This window comes from Aspergillus foveolatus (assembly GCF_047715535.1).
Source record: "Aspergillus foveolatus strain CBS 279.81 unplaced genomic scaffold BDW70scaffold_64, whole genome shotgun sequence".
Lineage (NCBI taxonomy): Eukaryota > Fungi > Ascomycota > Eurotiomycetes > Eurotiales > Aspergillaceae > Aspergillus > Aspergillus foveolatus.
In genome coordinates, this window is record NW_027396128.1 from 1 (window position 1) to 20,375 (window position 20,375).

The following is a 20,375-nucleotide window of genomic DNA, read 5'->3' on the forward strand; positions in this document are numbered from 1 at the left end:
TAGTGTAGATTCAGGCACATTAAAGCGACGTGCTGCCTCGCGTATTGATGTGATCTCTTTTTTTTTTAAAGCCTGTACAGCCAGTGATAGCCGACCTTCCTTCTCATGGTCATTTTGGCTTGAATTAAAGCGAGCTCGGGGCATGGTGGCTGATGGAAGATAGATGACCGCGTCAGCATGTAAAAAAGTGGTTGGGTGCGCAGCTCGCTTACCAACCACGTTAGCATAAGTTATGTAGATTCTATCTGTATTTTTCTGTATTCCTTTGTCACAGGCTAATTTACAGATCTTATTAGTATATCATCCCGCTGTCAATGCTTGATACACTATTAAGTCATGAGTGTATCTATTGTACTAACAGAAAGCCACTCCCACATTTCTACAGTTAGCCAAGACTGGTTCTTTGTGGTATGTCCGACATGTCAAGCTTGATCAGCTTGGCTTGGAATATAAGAAAAGTTTAGGTACATTAAAATAGCTCATCGCAGCAAAATCTAATGATATACAAATTCATCCTCATGCCTTGTTCTCTTGCGGGCACGTACTGATGTCCGAACCTGCGAAGGCCACGGCGCTGACCGAGCTTTCATGGCCCCCAAGCTCAATGACCTGCTTCTCAGCACCGGAGGCCGCGTCCCAGAGCCGGATGGTCTTGTCATCGTTAGCGGACACGACCGTCTGCCCGTCAGGTGAGAAGGCCACTGCGCTGACCGAGCTTCCATGGCCCTCAAGGACCTGTATACATGGGTCCCAGGACTCCTGCATGACATATGCCTGCTGTATAAAGTTAAACCGCTGATTCCAGTATATTCTTTTGCTTAAGCTTTCCCGGGGGCAGAAGACAAGTGAGGCACTATATATTTGTAAAGGGACCTCCTGTATTATCACAGCATTAGTACTTGCAAATCTTTCAGCCTCTCTAAAGATAGCCTGATTCTGGCTCCGGCAAGCTGCAAGCTTCCTGAGGCTTAAGATCCCATGCCGGACCCCACCAATGAGGCCAATGCTTTCTAGCCAGTGAAGGAGATGTTGCTTGAAGAAGTCGGATATTTGACCATCTGATGATTGGGCCCTCTCCAGGGACTTGGAATTGATAAAATGGTTCAACCAATACATGCAACTGTATCGCAAGTCAAACAGCGGGTCAGGCTGTGGTCGAAGATTTGCTATCTCAGAGACTGGAGCTCCTGGATTATTAATGCTGTAAATGTTGCGTCGTAGTTTGGCTGAGAGGCTCTGTAGAGACTCGCGGAATATTCTGTGATGTATTGCAGAAAGTCCATACGGGAAAACAGCAGCTGACACCTTGGCATCACTTGACCTGCGCAATGGCATCATATTGAGCAAATGCCAGTGGCATCTAGCAGCAGATCCTCAATCCTTGCATCCCTTTTGTCGTATCTATTCCCTCAAGTGCTTAATACTGAATGCTCGCATGATCAATTGAAGGCCTGAGATATTCAAATAAAGTGCTAATTTATGTTTCTTAAAGTTAACAGACCACGGCCACCAATCATACATCCTAAATACAGTGAATAAAAGAGGCTCCAGCGCCCGAAATGCTCAGAGAGCCGCAGCCATCAACACGACGGCTCCGCCGAATACAATCGCCCCAACGCCAGTTACTTGAGCGGCTGCACCGGTTGGAGTCGCTTCTGCTCCAGACCCATCAGCCGTCTCTTCGGCGGCTTCACTCGCAGTGGGTGAGACCTGCGCAGCAGTACTCGTTGCCTCGACCGTTGACGTTGCAGTAGGCGCAGCCGTTGCATCAGTGATCGACCCCGCAGTTATAGTCACAGGCACATACTGGGCGTAGGTCTTGTAAGTTTGCGACGCAGGAAGACCATCGCCTGGCCCGGTCGCACTGCCTGTACAAGCAGCCGTCGTACCGTCGACGGTGCACTCCCCGCTGAAGGAGCTGGCGGGTGTCAGGTATAATGTCCAAGCTGTGGTGCTAATGCAGTTGGAAAGCGTACTATGCGTCCCCTTCATCCATCATATACGTCATGGCCTTACCGGCCTTGACCACAGTGAGACCATTGCCCATACCGCATTCCTCCTCGGTGTCATAAGAAGCCGCACAGGTCATGCTGTAGGTGGTCGCGGTACCATCCTAATAAGCCAAATCAGCTCTGAAAGTCGAAGTACTCCGTCACGCAAAAAATGAATTAACCTACATTTCCAGCAACTGAGGCAACGATGCTTTCCTGACTAAAACCAGGCAGGAACATGGAAGTGATCGTGCTCTCTGCGCAAGCGAGAGATGCGAGTGCCGGAAGAAGGAGCGACTTCATGATCACCTGATTACTGGCTGAGGTTTAGAACGAGTGTTTTAAAGCAGTCAAGAAGACAGAACACGCCCAGGCCTTTGGTCAGGGGCAAATCCTTTCCAGATGCAAGCTGAGCTAAAAACTCGGAAGAATACGGGCCGGCCCCGATTTGGCGGCTAAGTCCAACTGTGCCTGTGAGAGCCTCCGTAGAGACGGTCGTTAGCGAGCCCGAGACGTCTGAACGGCTATGGAAACGGCTAGAACAGAAAATCCTACCATACGTGCTGTCTATCCTTGATCAGCGGCCGATCATTTTCGCAACGCCCGGGTGTCGCTGGACCCGCTTGAGATGACTAGGATACTGCAACTGGTTCAAAATACTGTTTGCCAATCTATATTCCCTGAAATGTGAGCTACGACTAAATTAGATTTCAGTGCTATGGTGCTATAATATGGTAACTGTGAAGCTGGCAGTTGTGACCCTAATGTAAGCATATATATATGATTAGATGGTATTGATGTATTATGCTGCGCGATTCGATATAGGATAAACATCTGTTGCTTCTTATCTACCTGCCAAAAGCACTCAGAGATATACTAAAGCATTTAAAGAAGGTATCTTCAAGGATGTTATACAATAAGATACATCTTAACATAGGCAGGCTTGCAGGAGGGGTTATCAAAAGCATGTACGTTTCTTTATGGATGGTACTCGGAAGAACCTGCTTTTACGGCATTCCTTTTTTACTAGCAGTATGAGGCCAGTAGCTTCCAAACACCACCATATTGGGACCATTTATTATGAGTGCCTTAGCATAAACTCGCATGCCACTATCAAAGAGTTCCCGCTTGTGGGTTATTTGGATTGGAGCAGATATCATGAGGTTAATTTAACAAGTCTAAGGTGATCGCCGACTGTAAGGGTAAACCCGGCCCGTTTAGCGTGCATGGGCCCATTGCCTCTGAGACACGTATTGGCATGCCTGTTCTAGTTCAGAGCACTAATTATGCAGGGTCTAGCCGTCATGCCGGCTTCGTTCAGCTCGCCAGAGCCGTTCAGGATTGTGGTGTGTTTTTGGCGCCCTTTCTGAGGCTCTCCCTCTTTATACGTGGCCCCGTCACTGCAGATCCAATCACACACCTCAAGAACGTCACATCAGAAGCCAATTTACCATGCTTAATTAAGTAAACAATGCGCAGCTCAGAAATCCGCCCTGAGAGCTCCTAAGGTGTGGACCTGTCTGTGCGAAGTGGGCAATACGGAGTCAGGTAGTGCCTGTGCTGGGGGAAATTGGTTCTCAGCCTTGCCTTCAGCCGCACACCATTCGCAGTAATACTCTTACAATTGAAGTCACAGCTTCGATTGCACAATAATGGGGGCCGTTTTGCTGATAGTAGTTATCGGTTCGACCCTGATGTGACATTTGATCTGCGTTCGACCGAGAAATCGGGGCATGGATTAAGCAATCCTTGAGATTATTATGTTACCTGCCATTTACAGAGCATTATTATTATCAAGTGTAAGGATAAGATGCAAGAGAGAATAGAAACTGCCGAATCATGATTCAAGAAAAATCACTGGCCTTGGATGGTCAGGATGGTCAGATGTATGTGTCTGCAGTGTGCATAACGGCCCCGTTACATCACTCTCTTTTCCCACGGCAAAAATCTGCATGTCATCATTCAGACCCCTGCTCGGAACTTTACTGCGCTAATCACGGGGCACATCCAATATATTCTTCTTGGCCTCTCGACTCAGTCTGCAAGGCTGACCCGCGCCCCTAACGAATTGGCAGGCTCAAATGTAACCATACATGACGCAACCGGCTGTTGATTGGCATCAACCCGAGGGCAGTCCACCTAGTAGAAAGCGAATCACAGCATGAAATAGCAGAGTAGAATTCATACTAAGACTCTTTTTGGGGACCCTCGGCGAAAACCGAGAGCCTTGCCAGGTGGTTAGCTGCGGAAAGCCATGTTCATGGAACGAACGTGTCAAAGCCAGCTTTTGATGGTGCCCTTCAGCATAAAGCATGCAGTCGCGGGGACGAGTTTGCAATATCGCATCTTATCACTGCAGCGGTCTTTACCTCTTGGTCTTGTTCTCTCGAGAGAGTCAACATTTCAAAAAGAGATCCTCGGCCACAATGACGGCAGACGAGATCGACCCTAAAGCCCAGTTATAAGAGGCTACCCATGTTCCCGGAACAGCCTCCGGCCTCCGGAGCACGACCACTACAGAGTGCAAACGGCATCCCATCTACGCGAATGGCTATTAGAATCGATCAGCTCAATTCTGGCCCTCGGTCTCCTCATCGGCATTGCTATAATCTTTTGGCACATGGATAACAAGCCTCTATCCGCCTGGACGGGACGCGTCTCTCTCAACGCGACGTTATCGACCCTGACAACTACGTACACTACAGCGCTAATGCACAGTGTGAGTACATTCATCAGTCAGTTCAAATGGCTTCATTTCAAGAAGGGACGGCGGAAGGTCTCGCATCTTCAGATCTTTGACAGAGAGAGCCGCGGCGTCTGGGGGTCCATTTTGTTCGTTACGACTATGCCGTCCAATAATGCGACTATCGGCGCGTACATTACAATTCTGCGGCTCGGCTTCTCATCCTTTACCCAGCAAGTCGTACACATCAAGCAAAACGGTGTGTCAGGCCTTCCGGCCGGGCCACCTTCGACTATATGCACAACTACACTCGCGGTATAGACAGCCAGCTAACAGTCTCCTACGAAGATAACCATGATTCGCCGGTAATATTCCAAGATTGAACATGGCTGACACTTATCTTTTACTGGCTTTGCCAGAGTCCATACCTCAGGATTCTGGCATGCAGTCTCCTGTCCACCAGGGCCTCTTTGGTTTCCAAAGCTCCAAGACCTTCACCTGCCCTGGCGCATGCCGATGGACGGGATCATATATATCCATAGGGTTCCGAGCCGAGTGCAAGAACGTTACGCAGGCGACATTGGAAACAGAACCATGCGGCCGTGAACATCCGGACGATCCCGCGGACGCCGTTAACGTGTGCACCCTGAAGACGCCGACGGGGTTGGACCTGGTTTATCACCAAGTCCTCACTTCCGGTCCGACAACGTACACAATGAATGTCAACACCCTGGTCCCCAATTCAACGTTCCAGGATACATCTCCCGAGCTCACACGGTTCGCAAGCTTTCGCTCTTCATGCGACAGCTATTACAACATGTACAACACGAACGTCACGGGGTGCTCGCTCTTTCTCACCGCGTACGAATACGCAGGGGCAACCGCGAACGGTGACGAGTTCTCGTTCGCGTCGCGGCGCGAAGTCGATTTCGGCGTGCGGGGTCCCTGGGGCTTCACGTCGGGAAATGAACGCCTGGCTGGGAAAGTTTACACCAACGAAACCGTGCACAAGGGCGTGGGCATCCCTGCGCTGTGGGTCGACTATCATAGTCTCAAAGCTCTGCAGAACTTTTCTACCTCCCGAACTTTCGTGAGTGAGTGGTGGGATAGGAGCATAAAAATTCTGGGCAGAGGGTGTGTATGGCCGAACCCTGGTGCGGTCACTGCCCTCATGGGCAATGTCAATATTCCCGAGCGGTTTGATAGTATGGCGACCGCTATGACAGACTATATTCGGTATGGACCGAATAAGCAGAATGCAAACGGGGAGACAATTCAAAGCGTGCCATATGTATTGATTCAATGGTGGTAATTCGTTGTCCCTGTCGTGACTGAGGTGCTTGCGATTCTCTTAGCCATTTTAAGCGTCGTCAACAACCGGAGAGGTCGCCAGGTCCCGCTATGGAAGTCGTCCACCCTCGCTCTACTGGCCTGTCAGCATGAGGAGCCGTCTGATCTGCTGCAGACCTCAGGCAAGGATCTTCTTGAGCTTGAGGCGGAGTCTGAGATGGCTCAAGCCCGGCTTAACTAACTGCTGGGCTGGATATTATATGTTCATGTAAGATAAGGAAACAATATACGGTTAGATTCCCTGGTATATAAATATAATCATACATCAGCCACAACTCAACTGGTAATGCTGCTATTTAACAGGTTACAAATGTCGGATGGATGTTCAGGATAGACTTATATCATTCATGTCCAGGTACTTCCTGCATGGTATCTCGCTTATACTATTTCTTTATTGTTCCTGATTGAGTGACTCGTCATACGTTAACTCGTCTGAGCGCTGGAAAGGCAAGACACTTGACGTCTAAGTTTCATCCGAAACCTGCCATTCCTTTCACTATGTACTTATAGCTTCTGCAAACTCAACTCGTCGAAGGAGATTCACATGGCCACGGGCAACCTGCCCAAGACAGGATCTCACCCTTCCTGAAAAAATAACTGTCAATGCGCTGCTCATAAAAGCATAACAGCATGCTGTTTCCCCTGTACCCCTGCAAGGAGGATTTCAAGGGCCGTCACTCAGCCCCTCAATTCATGTCTCCTAGAACGGATGAAGTGGCATCAATTCGACAGTTGTTCTGTTGTTTCCCCCATCACCGCAACCGTGATTTCATGTCGATGTTTCGCCGGTGACCCAATAGCTTGACCCACAGTCGAAATATGACTTTACCTCTTGAAATCATGCAAAACAGCTACCGTTAAGTGCAGTAAATATAACGAGATGCTGACTATGAGGAAGAGAAGTACAGAAACGTACGGAGATGTCATTACAGGATGACAAAATGAAATCCTAAGACCTTGACGTGCCTGGAAGTTAAGTGGAGCTAAAACACTAGCAGATGTTGATATGCTCTATTCCGTTCCAGGCAGGCGTCGCCGATATATTAGACGGCTAAATCAGTGCTGTGGGGTATAGGTCAAGCTTATTTCCTGATCCTTGGGGTAATTTGTTTACATAATAAGCGTTAACGTTGTGGAGCATATCTTATTGCCTTGAGTGTCTCTTCTGGCAACACTCTACTCTGCTTCATTCCTGCCTGAAGGTCTGCTTATGCTTAACGATGGTCAGCGCACGGCGAGGTCAATCGCAGACAGAAGCTGAACCAATGTCTGTTGAGACATTGAACTGTGGAATCACCAAAAAGCAACCTAGGCATAAAATACTCCATTATGATAATCCTATAATCAATAGAAATCTCCTTGCCTTTCATACAAGTATTGGGGACAGGCTTTATACAGGTACGGCAATATTTCTGTCGGCACCTTGAAGTGCACCATACCTGGAAAGGTCCAAAACGGCCGCTGCTATCCGCGTTCTTGTAGCCAGAGGGTTATGGCTTGGGTTGTTCTTGCAAGTATGATTTGCTCGTGAAGATCGCAAAGGTAGTCTCGCGCGCGTTATCGCAGCGTTGCGTGCGAGGAGATATGGACTCTTCACGGGAAGATCTGGTGATCTTGTGTTTGGGACATTTTTGCTGTTGAGGGAAAAAGGATGAGCCGATAGATGAGCTGGTAGAGAGAAGGGCTGTTTATGGGAGATAGTAAAAGGGCGGGAAGCTAGCTTTATAGTTATTGGCAGTGGTTTGAATTCAGCTGGTCACCCAATTTGGATTGCAAAAAACGTGTAATCACAGCACGAGATCGACCAGTGCCTATTTAGCACCTCATGCTACCCTCCAACCAACGTCTATCCAGACGCGAAGACCCTCAATCTCTCCTCACTCCCGTTCCAAACCTGCGAATCCCCACCGTACGTATAAGAGTCGCTGTTCTGCCAGAAGGAATAATAGTCCCAGCTTGCCGGCAAGGCGCCAGGTGTGCTCGCCCATCGCGCCAGAACAAGCGGATACTCGCCGAAGCCGTCGTTATTCCCCGTACACTCCTGCCACCAACTTGTTGTTGTATAGATCATAGGGTACCGACCAGTCGCTGACTTGTACGTTTCGCCGAACTCGCTGATCCAGGAAACCATAGCCGACGCAGAGAGCCCGTAACATCCGGCTTCAAGATCCAGCATGCCAGGTAGTGTGATTCCATCGCCCGACCACCCGCCGCCATGCGCCAGGAAGTATTTGGCCTGCGCGGACCCGGAACTGGAGTCGGGGTGCGCGAAGTGGTATCCGCCGCGGATTAGGCCAGCTGAGGTCGCGCCAGGGTAGTGGGTGTTGAAAAGGGGGTCGATAAAGCTCGTTCCTTCGGTGGCCTGAAAAATTCTGTTAGGGACGGCGAAGCCAAGCAAGTGCGACTACAGAGGTGAGAGAACCTTGATCATGACGAACCGTGCTCCAGAGGCATAGGCACCCTTGTAGTCAACGGTTGGCTGCCAGTTGGAGATGTCGAAGCCTTGCACGGCGGCGTAGGCGAGACCGGGGAGGGCGAGGAGGGAGATGCCTTTCATTTTGCCTGTAACAAGGGAATCTGCGTATAAATCAGAAGCGGTCGTATCTGGTGCTTGGTCCTGGTGATTTGGTGGATCCGGAGGGCTTTTATACTTCAGAGCCTGAGCCCAACTCAGATCTCGGAAATTCTCCCCCAAAAATTGCTCTGTAAGCGAAGTGAAGCAGCATACAGAGTAGAATCTTTGCCGATCATAATTATTTTTGGAAAGGGGGCCACAACCCTCATCACGAGAGCCTGTCAGAACAGCCGAACTACTTTGCAGTGCTAGTGCTTAGGTTACATCCTTGCGGAGTAATATGCAAGGACAATGCAAGTTCGTATATGTGCAGGAGCACTTAATGTCAGTAGCGATATATTATTGGATTATGATTTTTAACGATCGCAGTAGTGGGCCTGTTCAGGCTAGCCCTCGTATTCTGAGGAATTAGTGGCAGCAACCGCACTATATAGACAGGAAGAAACCCCACAAACACGAAGGTGTTACATTGCTATGATTCGCCAATGCAGCATAATTGCTTGCTATTTGTGCAGTGCAGATAATGCATGAGAAGGCTACTTTCTGCATTGTACTGAATAGTCTCATAATGCACAGTCATGTGCGGAAACACCAAGAGGCCAAGTTCGTATCGTATTTTTATATTGGGAAAACAACGTAGCCGACATTGAATGTCGCGCAATAACCCTCGAAGAAGATAATAAGCTGTCCTCTAATGCCTATTGTACTTACTCTGCTGGACATATAGTGTGTACCATGACTCAATGCCAGGCGCTACGTGACATTTTCGGGCCGGATCATAGGCAAGACTCACCTCTACGGCCAAGACATGCGATATGTCAGGAATCGGCGCCTTCTCGCTGGCTCATTCCGACTTATGAGTTTAACCGGCGGCCGTTTCCTTACGGAACGCAGAAATTAGCGCCGAATCGGCCGCATTGCAAGGAGAATAAAAACCAGTAGCGCTGATGGCTATATAAAGGTGTTCCTGACCATCATGTAACTAGGATCTCCACAATCCTTTCTGTACGAATCCAAGTCTTCTATTGGTCGATCTTCAGACACATGCTGATATATTATAGTAGAGTCTGCTAATAACTAGGTAAAGACTAGACATCTAAAAAAAATTGCAAGACATCTATCATGCTTGCTGCTATAAATACAGCTTACTACCTAAATCAGCTAAAATATTCCCTTAGTTTGTGATAACTTCCGTCTGATCAGCAATATTATTTGTTCTTTGTCAGGCGCCGACGCTTGGGGCAATGGATTACTGAGGTAGCCATTTCTGATGAATTACTGTAAGTGAGCGGTACTAAGGTTTATGGCTAGATAAAATAAGTAGGTGGCCAGCGAAACTAAGATAAGTGAGCCAAAGGCGTAGATCTCAACGTGTCTTTTGTGCCCTTTTAACTAACCTATGTCACGCGACAGTAAGGCAATTCTTGAGGGAATGTGTCAGGGCAAGCTTACTTCCATTGGACCAAAAAGGTCACAATGGTCAGAACTTCTGGCATGACCTGCCTAAATCACACCTATATAGCTAGCTCGCTTAAGACCGTAATCATTGACTGCGTTGTTGAACTCAACTTGGGTGAAGTAAAGCAAGTCTCTTTGACACTCTTGTACTCCTCGAAAATCTCCTCTTATTGCTGGGCCGCAGGCTTGCGGTGTTGGAGTGATAATAGCATATATTATATCAGGCGTATCCAATATTCTAAAGCATGCTCTGCCATGCTCTTGCCACTTCAACTACTGTTTGTATGTTAAGAACCCAGTGCTGGAAAGTACCAGTGGGGATATACTATCTGTATGCCCTAGTAGACTGTGCATCACCGGCCCCGTAGCAGCATTCCAAACATAGATGGATCAGTTATCCAGAAGCCAGCCAAGCTCTATCCAATCCAACTACACCCGCGCAAGCAGCGTCTGAGTGGCCATTAGTCACCAAAAGCCCCCCTCGCGTCGCTGCATTACATGTCCTAAGCTCACCGGCAACTGAACCGGGAGCGATAATTTTTTCCCATTAGGGCGGAGAACGACCATGGAAACTGACAGCTGGTGATCTTCTAATGTAATATGGTTAGTGCCCAGTCACTCTCTACAGCTGGGAGTTTTCGTGGATGGATGAGGGGCGGTTTCGTGAGTAAAATGCTTGCGTAGAAGGCTATTCAACGGACTGAGATCAAAGCAGAGCCATATATCTCCGTCGATGCTATTTCGATAATAGACCTAAAGCGAAAACGGAGCGAGAATCTCCTTGCATCTACCAGGAGGCTAAATAGTCTCTGCTGGTCTTCTAGATTCTGGATACCTTACGAGCTTGTAACGACTGTTCTCGAGATCTGGCTGCCCAGGGCCAGACAGTCTCCTAGACATGAAATTATTGACACGTCGTGACAATTGATTCATTGCCGTCAGGGTTTCCAACTAGTGAAGTATATGCTCTGTTAAAAAGTCATAGATGTTATCGTTCTCCCAAATATTCACTGTAGAGCCCCGCGCAGAGGTCAAGTGATCGATCCAGTAGCAGATTAGATATACTGGATGCTTGAGGAGTCCTCAAGTAACCATTGGCGGACTGGTTGATAGAATGCACCCTGTCATCACGAACGATAAGGAACGACCCACAAAGAGCCACCAACTCCTAAAGGGACTCAAGATATCATGCAACTCCTTTGGTAAGTCTGATAATACCACGAGCTCCAACAGATGCAAGTGTCGAAACGTGTATGGGACAAGTGACACGGTTTGGCAGCAAAGCTCGAACTCCTCAAGCTCCTGCATTTGGTGCAACACCTCTCTTATAGTGGCAGGAGCCCGGGTGTGAACTCCTCGAGCAGTGCATTGGGTTGTAATTTGAACTTCCAGGCTTTGGCCCCTCGAAGGCGCTTACAGACCAGTGCAGCCCACAGGAGGTATCTTATGCATGATCGTGGAGATACTGTCGCATTCATTTTTTCATCATTTCAGTTTCATTTCTCATTCGTTGAGGGAGTTCGCTCGAGTCCGAGGAGAAGTTGGGGTTTTTTCAGCAGACGAAGGAGCTGAAGGTCAGCATCCTCACGACTGCTTGTGCTGCGATCATTCAGTAAGAGCTCCAAGCAACTGTCTTTGTACCCCTGCGCGAACGAACTGACCTTTGTGGAGAGGATGGCAGCAGGCAATGATCAATGCCAGCTCGCGGGGCTGCCAGTGCCTGTTTCTTCTACCCAAGACGACCGAAGAGCAACCCATGGTTGAAGTCGTCCGACCTGTAATGTATATTACATGCTTAATTGACGCGGCGCCGTGGATTTCAGGGAGTATCGTGTCAGTTTGAGCTTCAGCGATTCGATATACTTGGGCGTATACTAATACGGCATCTAGTGGGACATGGCTCAGCGACCCGCTCCAGGAGTCTAAATTTGGTCGTCAATCTGCACTTTTCGTATCGGCATTATTTTGTGCTGCATGTGTACTCGGTACGTCAGTGTCAGTGAGAAACATCGCCCAAGAGCTAATGCTGGGTATATAGGCACCGCTCGGTAGGCTGCGGCATAACCGCAACCGCGGCTATGGGACTGATAACCATCGCCGCAATTGCGGTTATGGTCATGAGATTTGATAACCGTCACCATTACCGCAAATTCGAGACAACTCCCTACTGGTTTACATCCGGCTGGGATGAGTGGTCGCGTTTTGATATGCTCTTCCTATCGCATAAGGGACCCTATCCAGAGCTGGATCGGACCGATCGACATATTCAGGAGTATGATGTTCAAACTCTATCAAGCGCCAATTTCCTAGGCCCAATGAGGGGAAATCTATTCTCTGACAATCGACATCTCTTCTGCCCCGTCGAAATCGTAGAGAATGAGAGTTTGAGGCTAGATGGTAACTGGAAGCTACCATTCTTGGAGGGCAGATCTGAGCCCTGTAGACGTGGTGGCTTTGGGTGAGTTACCAAAAAGGTGGTCGCGGCCAGTCATTGTCGCTCAGTCCACGGGCCATCCACGGTATGTTCCCCTAGAGAACGGAGTACGACGAGTACGACGATGGTCGTTGTCACTGACCCGTATTATTTGTCCTACCTAGTCTGAGAAAATCGTTGCTCGCAAGGTATTCAGATCCATTACAGACTTTGAGCGTGAGCGCGGGGTCCTAAAAGAGCTCCGTGAATGTGAAGTCCAGGACGCACGCATCGTCCTCCCCCTCGCAACGGTTGTCGTCGGAGACCAGTCCAACATCCTCTTTTCCCCGGCGCGAATGGACCTGGAGAAATTCCTCGCCGGTGGGCTGGTGTCGCCAGACGAGTGTAAGCTGATGGAGCTGCTAACTGAGCTAATAGGCCTTGCCGGTGCGTTGTCACACCTCCACACAGCACTGGGCTTCAACGTCTACGGCTGCCACGCGGATCTCAAGTGCGCCAATAGCCTCATATACCATAGTCGGGAGAACAGCGGGTCCTCTAGGATCGGGAGCTAGATGACCACCGACTTCGGACTCTCCATGATTACAGCCTCCGCCAAACGTAGAGACAGTGGCTTTATTCTCCCTGAACAGCAGGCCACTGACACAGTGTCACTGCTTCGACAAATGCCGGGCGCTTATCAAGCTCCAGAAGTCCGCTACGGTGACGGTGTCAGTCGGAGCAGCGATATTTGGTCCTTCGGATGCATCATGGTTTGAGTTCTTGCCTTTTAAGTTGGATGGAGTGCGCGGACTCCAAGAGCTGGATAAACTTCGTGCAAAGGACGATGATGGCGTCACCAACTATTGCAACGGCCACTTCAACAGAGGGGAGCCTCCAATAGTGAACTCGCATATCGCCAACTGGATCAACAATCTGCCAGCCTGGTATCCAAGCTACAGTAGCGAGTTCCTGCAAGGTTGCGCTGCTGTGCTTCGGCGTATTTTGGCAATCAACAAACACGATCGAACAAAGGCAAGTGAACTTCAATACTTACTAGGAGAGCTCAGGTCCCTCTACCATACATCCATGCATACCACTTTGGAGTCCGCCTCGTCGGTGCCCTCGGTTGGAACACCAAGGTCGTCAGTAACTGATCTTGCACCTCCATCTAGCGTAGGCGGTAATCTGCGGGCAGAGGATCTTTTCAATGCGACCAGTGGCTCCGATCTGCGTAAAGTTGAGGCATGTCTTGCTGAAAGTGTGGATATCGAAAAGTACGATGACAAGAGTGAACACCGCTGGGGGTAGCTGCCGGGTTGCGACATAGGCCGATTGTCCAGCGTCTGTTGGAATCAAGGGCGCAAGTCAATGCAAGTTCCGCAGGAGACAAAACAGCTTTGATGCTTGCTTCTTAGAGGGCTTCGAGGGTGTTGTGCAACTGCTTCTTCAGCATAACGCAGATTGTCAAGAATATTCCAACGAAGGACTGACTTGCCTCCACTACACAACCTTTCGGCACGCCAGCGTAGGGCTCATCCGGCTCCTGACTCAACAGTTCAAGCCTATTGACATCCCAACGAGAGGTCCCACCGAGGAAACTCCACTAGTGAGCTTGCTCAAAAACTATGTTCCCAGCGCCGCGTGGGAAGATAAGGTCCGCGCTCTGATATCTGCGGGCGCAGATGTGAACGCAATTGACAAGTTTGGAAACAAACCGATCGACTATGCCGGGGGAGTCAGGTCAGAAGCAGCGTATTGGCGCATGCTGGAGGAACATCTGAGGCACACGGCCCGAATTCTGACGATGAGGGCGGATCACGTCCGGATAGTCAACGTAAAGATTCATACTGTTATAGTAGTAATTGCCTGTCTTTATCAAGCAAATAATAGTCGAGATACGGATACTGATCAACCCTTGCTCTGTATGACCGGGCCATACCAGATGTAAGCGAACTAGCAGAAGTGTCTGTTTAGTGTCTGAGCACAATCAAGATAAACCACAGAGCAACCGGGCTGCAAGGCGAGGTAAGAAGACCTGCTAGACATACAAACTGATTATGGCTTTACATTAGAGATAATCCTTCGTCCTAGCTTCACAAAATTACCAAAACTCCTTTGCTCGCCCCGTTCCACCATCCTCTGCCGCCTTCATCGCGCTCAATAATGTGTCCGCCACTTGATCATGGATTCGACCAAACGGGATGACATAGCAGCCATTGTTTTGCAACGATATCGCAGGGCTAAATCCAGCATACAGCTCTGTATGTGCAGCCAAGTCCGCTCTGTGCAGCAAGGGATAAGAGAGTATCTTCATCAGCCTCGCGTTCTTGAGAAGATTCGTGTTTGCGGCCCCGGGGTTCAACGCAACGCTGACGATCCCACGGGACCCATATCGTCGCGCAAACTCGGCGGACAGGAACCAGTTTCCTGTCTTGGAGTTTAGGTAATTGCGGACATTGTTCTTAGGAGGGCTGGTAAGCTCAGACATGATGATTCCTTCATCCGGCGAGGAGAGCTCCGCGACTTGACTGCTTGTCCAAATTACTCTCACCGACCCAGGAGATGCGGACGAGGCAACCGCCGCGTCAAGTAAAGGGAGTAACATCTGCGTGAAGAGAAAGGAGCCGAAGCAGTTGACGGCTAGCTGGAGCTCGTGGCCTTGTTTGGAAACGCTACCCAATGGCGGTTGGTAGACGCCAGCATTGTTTCACAGGATGTCCAGTTTCGATTCTTTTGCTTTGAAGGCTTCCGCCGAAGCCTTGATGCTTCTTAGATCATCAAGCTCAAGGACGACGAAGTCCAGCTCGCCATGGTGGTTAGGTATTGAGGCTTGGATTACTTGGATCGCTTTTTTTGCTTTCTCTTCGCTGCGGGCGGTAATGTAGACCTTGCCGCCGTGGCGATACAGAATCCTGGCGAGTTCGAACCCAATTCCAGACGTGCCGCCAGTGATGAGGAACACTTTGCCTTGCTGTCCCGGGACGTTCTCGCTGGTGAAGGTTGGGCGGGGGGGAAAGAACTGGGAGAACTGGGCGCCCATCTCTCGAGCTGTTACAGAGGCTAGAAGGGAGCTGTAGAGGGGAAGGGGGGTTTTTAAAGTGAGCAGCGACGAGATAATGACCACAGAAAGAAAGGGACGGCAGGGCAGATGTAAAGAGGTACCGTGCTTAATCATCTGACGCCCATCCCCACGTGACGCCCGTTTTTGACGACAACCAAAAGTAGAAAAAATGAAGTCTTTGAAGCAGGTACAGACAATATTATACAAAGATCTTTTGCCAGATAATATATGACATGCTGATGGAGCTATGCGTGGTTTTCAGGAGTCGCGAAAGCGCTGTGGAAGCCGGATCTGGCGCCGTCGACGACTGACAGTGGTTGGGCCCTCTAGGATAGCTTCAGGTGCTGCAGGTAATCGTTTCTGCTTCTTCGGAGCCTTTGGAATTGCTGGCGGCCTACACCTGCTCTGCTTAGCGGTTTTGATATCATTTTGAAGCTGTATCTCAGTCCCTTTAGCTATACGAGCCTCCTCTTTCTGGTGCTCCTTCTCAAGCTTCTTCCTCTCCGCTTCCTGCAATCGAATTTGCCGTTCTACAGCCTTTATTCTCCTTTTCTCCTCAGTACCTCGCTGCTTCTCCTCCTTTTCCCGTTGCTGATGCAGTTTGGCCTCCTCTTTTGCGGCTTTAGCTTGCTGGATGGCCTCATCTTTCTCTTTCTGGAGGTCACGCGCCTGCTGGATCTTCCTAGGGGAATAAAAGACTGCATTTCCTGCCTCTGGTGCCTGCAATTAGAATAGAAGAGGCTTTCCACGCTGCCGTCTCTTCTTTTCATTAACTAGCGCTTCCTCGAGGCCTTGGCAGCGTGCCTTAAGCAGGATATTCTCTGTAGAGAGGTAATGCATTGTAAGGCTTAACTTCTTGGTATTTTCATCATGCAAATCTGCCACCACCTTTGTAAGGAGCCTCTCAATCTCTCTCCAATTCTCTGCTTGCAGTATAGATCGTGAGGATTCACTGGAGGAAGGTCTTTGTGTTGTATCCTCCCTAAAGCGCGCCAATATAACCTCAGGATTGAAAGGTCTCAGCCCAGTTGATCTCCATGAACTCTCAATATTTGCTGGAGATAAAGCTTTATTCCAACTTGCCCAGAAGAGCCTGAAGAAGTCTCGTTTTGTAATCGCGCTAAGACCCTGAGAAGCATGCAGAAAACGCTTCTAACTCGTCACTATAGGCCTTGGATAGAGGAGAGAAGATCCCAACATCAAGAGGCTGCAATGTATGAGTTGAATGAGGGGGGTATGTAGCCAGGAGGATCTTATTTGCTTCACAGTAGTCGAGAAACTTCATGGTGACATACGAGCCATGGCCATCCAGAAATAAAAGCCTCCAACGCTTCCTTGCCTTTACCTTGGTCTCCCTGTCAGAAATATCTTGAAGCCATGCCAGTCCTATCTCATCATTGATCCATCCAGAAGCGGAAGAGGTAAAGAAGCAGCTGTGGGTCTCATATCTGAAGTCTTGAAGCCAGGTATTTTGTAGTTTGTTTGCAGCAGATTGATAGACAAGGCCTGCGGATAGTGAGTTTCCATCTGCGCAAATACAAGCGATAGTGGTTATCCATTCACGATTTCCATCCTGGAGACGCTGCTTGGATCCATCAGCAATATAGGAGTCCTTGGAGAAGATTCTTTTGCACTTGGAGAGAATCCCAATAAGAAACCACTTCTTATCTATGTTTTAGGTATCCTCTGGCTGGATATCATATTCCTCCATCTTCTGCTTCAGCGAATCAAAATATAACGAATACTTGAAGGCAGAATCAGCCTTCTTGCGCAATGAACCGATGCCAGTTGTATCGGCGCTCACAAGCTTGTCATCACGTTTCTTTAGCCAGCGCGAAACCCAGTTCTTCCCTGCCTTTTTTCCAGCAATTTCCTTGGCGAAGTTCTTGATCATCTCATTAGAACATAATAAGCCCTGCCCTGTTAATTCATGTAGTTTATAAGCTTCTTTGTCTGTTGGGGGTTGAGAAACTGCATGTTTTCATATTGCTGCTTTTTTGAGCCTTGGACACCTCGATGCCTTCTAGACAACGTTGAGCGGCTCGTACCAAACTTTTTGGCAACTTGAGCATAGCCGAACTGTTCTCCAGGCTTCGGGGATTCTATTTCTGCCAGCGCTAGCTCCATTGAGGTTATATTGAGTGAGCAACAGGCATTTGAAATCGTTACTTAAAAAGTCAGTGTATACAAAAAACGGGCGTCACGTGGGGATGGGCGTCAGATGTTTAAGCACGGTAAGGCTTGAGCTTTGATGCGACTAACGATTCCACTTCTTTGTCTAACTAGGCCAAGAAAGACGGCGTGGTTACGTGCTACTCTGCCCACTGGCCAGTCTTTTACATTCTTAAGCTGAAGCAGACGAGGGCTTTGTACGACAGTCTTTGCGGTCTCGGCCAATAATAGTCAACCGAGCTTAACAGATGCACCCTGCTCGCACCATCACGGTGCTCTGTACTTCTAGTTAACGTGATTTATCGCGGGCAATAGATGCTCCACACCAGATTCTTAATATGACTGGCCTTGGCAGCCTCCAGGCAGGTCTTCAAATCATCCGAAAGCCACCAGCAGCGCTTTGCTTGTTCCACTACCTGACAGTACTGCTCAATATAGTATCTGATCTGCTCGGCGCAGACCCTCTTGGCCTCCTCCTCGCCCACCGACTGCTCATGCATGTTCACCCAAATTGCATTATACACATAGTCGATCCCCGCCCGCCGAGACTCCTCACGCTCCTTGTTCCACGAGTAGAGCTCATTCGTGAGACTAATCGCGGCATATCCAGGCCGGGCAAGTTTCATGCAGAGCTCAAGTTCCTTGTTGCGAATACTGAGCGCCATGGCAAAGGTCAGTGTTCCGAACCAAATCAATTCTCCAGCATCGATGATCCTACTCGGGAGATACTCCCCGCGTGTGCGCAATGGCCGTGAGCGCGAGTGGGCTGCCAGCTGCAAGAACCTGGTCCATGCCTTCTCCGTCGTGCTTGCGCGCTCTGGGTCAATAGCCGCCATTTCGGTGATGACCTGTGCTTGCAATTTCTTTGCTTGCATATGCAGCCTGCTCGCGCCCGCGTTGCTGAGCAATTGGACCAAAGTATCCGCATTTCGTTCATGGATCTCCGTTTTCGAATCGATCAGTTCTTCCATCTTGTCTGTGGGAAAAGCCCCTTAGCTGCCTTTCTTCACTGGACCTTAATATTTAAATAAGTCCTTCTTACCATCATAAAGAAAAGCGAACTCGTTCACGCACGAGACGATCTCCAGTCGCTCAGGAAGACACTCAGGCACTCAAGCCCGAATAAAGCCGAATGTCCCGCCTAGTCCACCTTTGTAGTTTGCCAGCGGTCTGACGCGGCGATTCCAATCGCTCTGCGCCCGCAGTGTACCGGCTCTCTCTTTATCATCAGGATCCGCATGCACTCGGAGCCGAATACCGCCGTCAAGACCATGGGTCTCGTAGGTGGATCCCTACTGCCAACCACAATGGCATAAATGTCTGGCCCTTGCATTCTTCCTTGAGATAGTGAATGAGGACTCAATCTGGATGGAGTTCTCTGGGAAAAGATAGGCCTATTTATATGTGAATGCTCACAACACGTCTCTCTGCGGTGTGGCTCCAAGTATAGAATATATTCTGCGGAATGTCAAACATGAAGATCTCGTCGTTCCGAAACGGCCCTCAGAAGGATGGCTTAAGGTATATATTAGAGACGGATACACCATGATTGAGATTCATCTGCCCCTGTCTATCTGGAAAACACGCGATGTCTAATAAAGCTTTGTTCACAAAGAAACGTCACTCAGACAGTGCTCGAGCAAAGACACAGCAACGTCACAGGCGCAAGAAGGGCCTCTTCAAGAAGGCTGCCGAATTTTGCCTCGAATGCGAATCTGACGTCTTCTTGGCCATTCAGATTCACAAGACAGGACAAATATATATCTTAGATTCATCATTACAAAAAGAATGGCTAGATATATTATCGAATCTGGTAAGGTCCGTTAGATTTTCCACACCACACGACTCACATCGCTAGACGACATACTATCCTCGGCCTGTTGAGGAGAGACTGCACGACATCGTATCTCAAGCAAAGGAGAGTCCGGCATTGAGCCCATCGCCGGAACGAGGATGAAGACAAAATCTGGGTCTAGCTTATCCTAAAATCTGCTCAATCTTAGACTATAGAGGATCCTCCTCAGAATGAAGTCGTGTTTTATGTGTGAATGGTGAATCTCTGGAAGGCGTACCCCGAGATTTGTTCGAACAGTACTATAAACGCGAATCATTGCGGGCTGACTGCGGACCCCACACTCCGCAGCGCTGCTCATCTGCCAATCATTATCCGAGCACGCCAAGAGGTCTTCATTCTCTCACAGTGAGAAGGTGTGACAAAGGGGCAAGCGTTCCGAGACTCGATTCCGTCTGGGCATTATTTAAAGCAGTAACTCGGCACGCACCACATATCGGAGAGCTGATATTATTAGCCTTGCGGAAACCATTTCTGTCTCAACCAATCATTATCTCGCGCAGCTGTTCACATCCGCAGTAGAGCATGCGAGCCAATCAAGGGGACGTCACTGCCTCCCATTGTCAGTCCCAATGAAGGCGCTAGTACGCAGCAACAGGAGGAAACCATCTACCTCGCACTGTTATCTACCTTGGCGATACGGAACCCCCGTGAACGGAATGCGGTTACTTAGTGTGCGCGCGGATTGGGTGTTCCCTTGTTGGAGGGGCAGGCTACCCTTCCTGCTATCCGTCATTCATCGTATCTGCCCCGCTCAAATCCACCAATCCCCGCCTTGTGCCGACGAGCTCGCTCTGCCAGGCCCAGGTGATGGTCT

General features: G+C 49.2%; 7 protein-coding genes across 7 annotated transcripts; 2 read left to right on the plus strand and 5 right to left on the minus strand.

Moving 5' to 3' along the window:
• Positions 1–837: 837 nt before the first annotated feature.
• On the minus strand, positions 838–1,360 carry BDW70DRAFT_142780 (uncharacterized protein; the record flags this gene model as incomplete). Its single annotated transcript, XM_073737993.1, has 3 exons — positions 838–1,072; positions 1,109–1,166; positions 1,322–1,360. The coding sequence occupies 3 exons, from the start codon at positions 1,358–1,360 to the stop codon at positions 1,011–1,013; spliced, it is 159 nt and encodes a 52-aa protein (XP_073592592.1). The 3' UTR covers positions 838–1,010.
• Positions 1,361–1,443: 83 nt separating this feature from the next.
• BDW70DRAFT_142781 (uncharacterized protein) lies at positions 1,444–2,376 on the minus strand. Its single transcript, XM_073737994.1, has 3 exons — positions 2,178–2,376; positions 1,977–2,113; positions 1,444–1,918 (listed from the first exon to the last, which is right to left on the minus strand). Exons 1-3 carry the CDS (start codon positions 2,292–2,294, stop codon positions 1,564–1,566), a joined length of 609 nt encoding a protein of 202 aa, XP_073592593.1. The 5' UTR covers positions 2,295–2,376; the 3' UTR covers positions 1,444–1,563.
• A 2,041-nt stretch (positions 2,377–4,417) lies between these two features.
• BDW70DRAFT_153015 (DUF3176 domain-containing protein) lies at positions 4,418–6,205 on the plus strand (the record flags this gene model as incomplete). Its single annotated transcript, XM_073739548.1, has 4 exons — positions 4,418–4,449; positions 4,482–4,933; positions 5,094–5,965; positions 6,011–6,205. 4 exons carry the CDS (start codon positions 4,418–4,420, stop codon positions 6,203–6,205), a joined length of 1,551 nt encoding a protein of 516 aa, XP_073592594.1.
• Positions 6,206–7,712: 1,507 nt separating this feature from the next.
• Positions 7,713–8,754, minus strand: BDW70DRAFT_105622 (lysozyme). The gene is made up of 2 exons (XM_073734398.1): positions 8,447–8,754; positions 7,713–8,386 (listed from the first exon to the last, which is right to left on the minus strand). Exons 1-2 carry the CDS (start codon positions 8,579–8,581, stop codon positions 7,871–7,873), a joined length of 651 nt encoding a protein of 216 aa, XP_073592595.1. The 5' UTR covers positions 8,582–8,754; the 3' UTR covers positions 7,713–7,870.
• A 3,420-nt stretch (positions 8,755–12,174) lies between these two features.
• On the plus strand, positions 12,175–14,421 carry BDW70DRAFT_153017 (ankyrin repeat and protein kinase domain-containing protein; the record flags this gene model as incomplete). The annotated part of the gene is made up of 7 exons (XM_073739549.1): positions 12,175–12,515; positions 12,546–12,576; positions 12,656–13,007; positions 13,080–13,243; positions 13,293–13,761; positions 13,889–14,225; positions 14,364–14,421. The coding sequence occupies 7 exons, from the start codon at positions 12,175–12,177 to the stop codon at positions 14,419–14,421; spliced, it is 1,752 nt and encodes a 583-aa protein (XP_073592596.1).
• Positions 14,422–14,574: 153 nt separating this feature from the next.
• On the minus strand, positions 14,575–15,513 carry BDW70DRAFT_153018 (uncharacterized protein; the record flags this gene model as incomplete). Its single annotated transcript, XM_073739550.1, has 2 exons — positions 14,575–15,145; positions 15,185–15,513. The coding sequence occupies 2 exons, from the start codon at positions 15,511–15,513 to the stop codon at positions 14,575–14,577; spliced, it is 900 nt and encodes a 299-aa protein (XP_073592597.1).
• A 2,321-nt stretch (positions 15,514–17,834) lies between these two features.
• BDW70DRAFT_170991 (terpene synthase family protein) lies at positions 17,835–19,182 on the minus strand (the record flags this gene model as incomplete). The annotated part of the gene is made up of 4 exons (XM_073743082.1): positions 17,835–18,682; positions 18,749–18,817; positions 18,857–18,998; positions 19,123–19,182. 4 exons carry the CDS (start codon positions 19,180–19,182, stop codon positions 18,006–18,008), a joined length of 948 nt encoding a protein of 315 aa, XP_073592598.1. The 3' UTR covers positions 17,835–18,005.
• Positions 19,183–20,375: the final 1,193 nt, after the last annotated feature.

Excerpts from the sequence above, each read along its gene's own strand:
- BDW70DRAFT_105622 (XM_073734398.1), bottom strand. The coding sequence starts at position 8,581 with ATGAAAGGCATCTCCCTCCTCGCCCTCCCCGGTCTCGCCTACGCCGCC. Across the intron at positions 8,387-8,446 it reads CACGGTTCGTCATGATCAAG|GCCACCGAAGGAACGAGCTT; the intron begins GTTCTCTCACCT and ends AGAATTTTTCAG.
- BDW70DRAFT_142781 (XM_073737994.1), bottom strand. The coding sequence starts at position 2,294 with ATGAAGTCGCTCCTTCTTCCGGCACTCGCATCTCTCGCTTGCGCAGAG. Across the intron at positions 2,114-2,177 it reads TTGCCTCAGTTGCTGGAAAT|GATGGTACCGCGACCACCTA; the intron begins GTAGGTTAATTC and ends TTGGCTTATTAG. Across the intron at positions 1,919-1,976 it reads ATGGATGAAGGGGACGCATA|CTCCTTCAGCGGGGAGTGCA; the intron begins GTACGCTTTCCA and ends GACACCCGCCAG.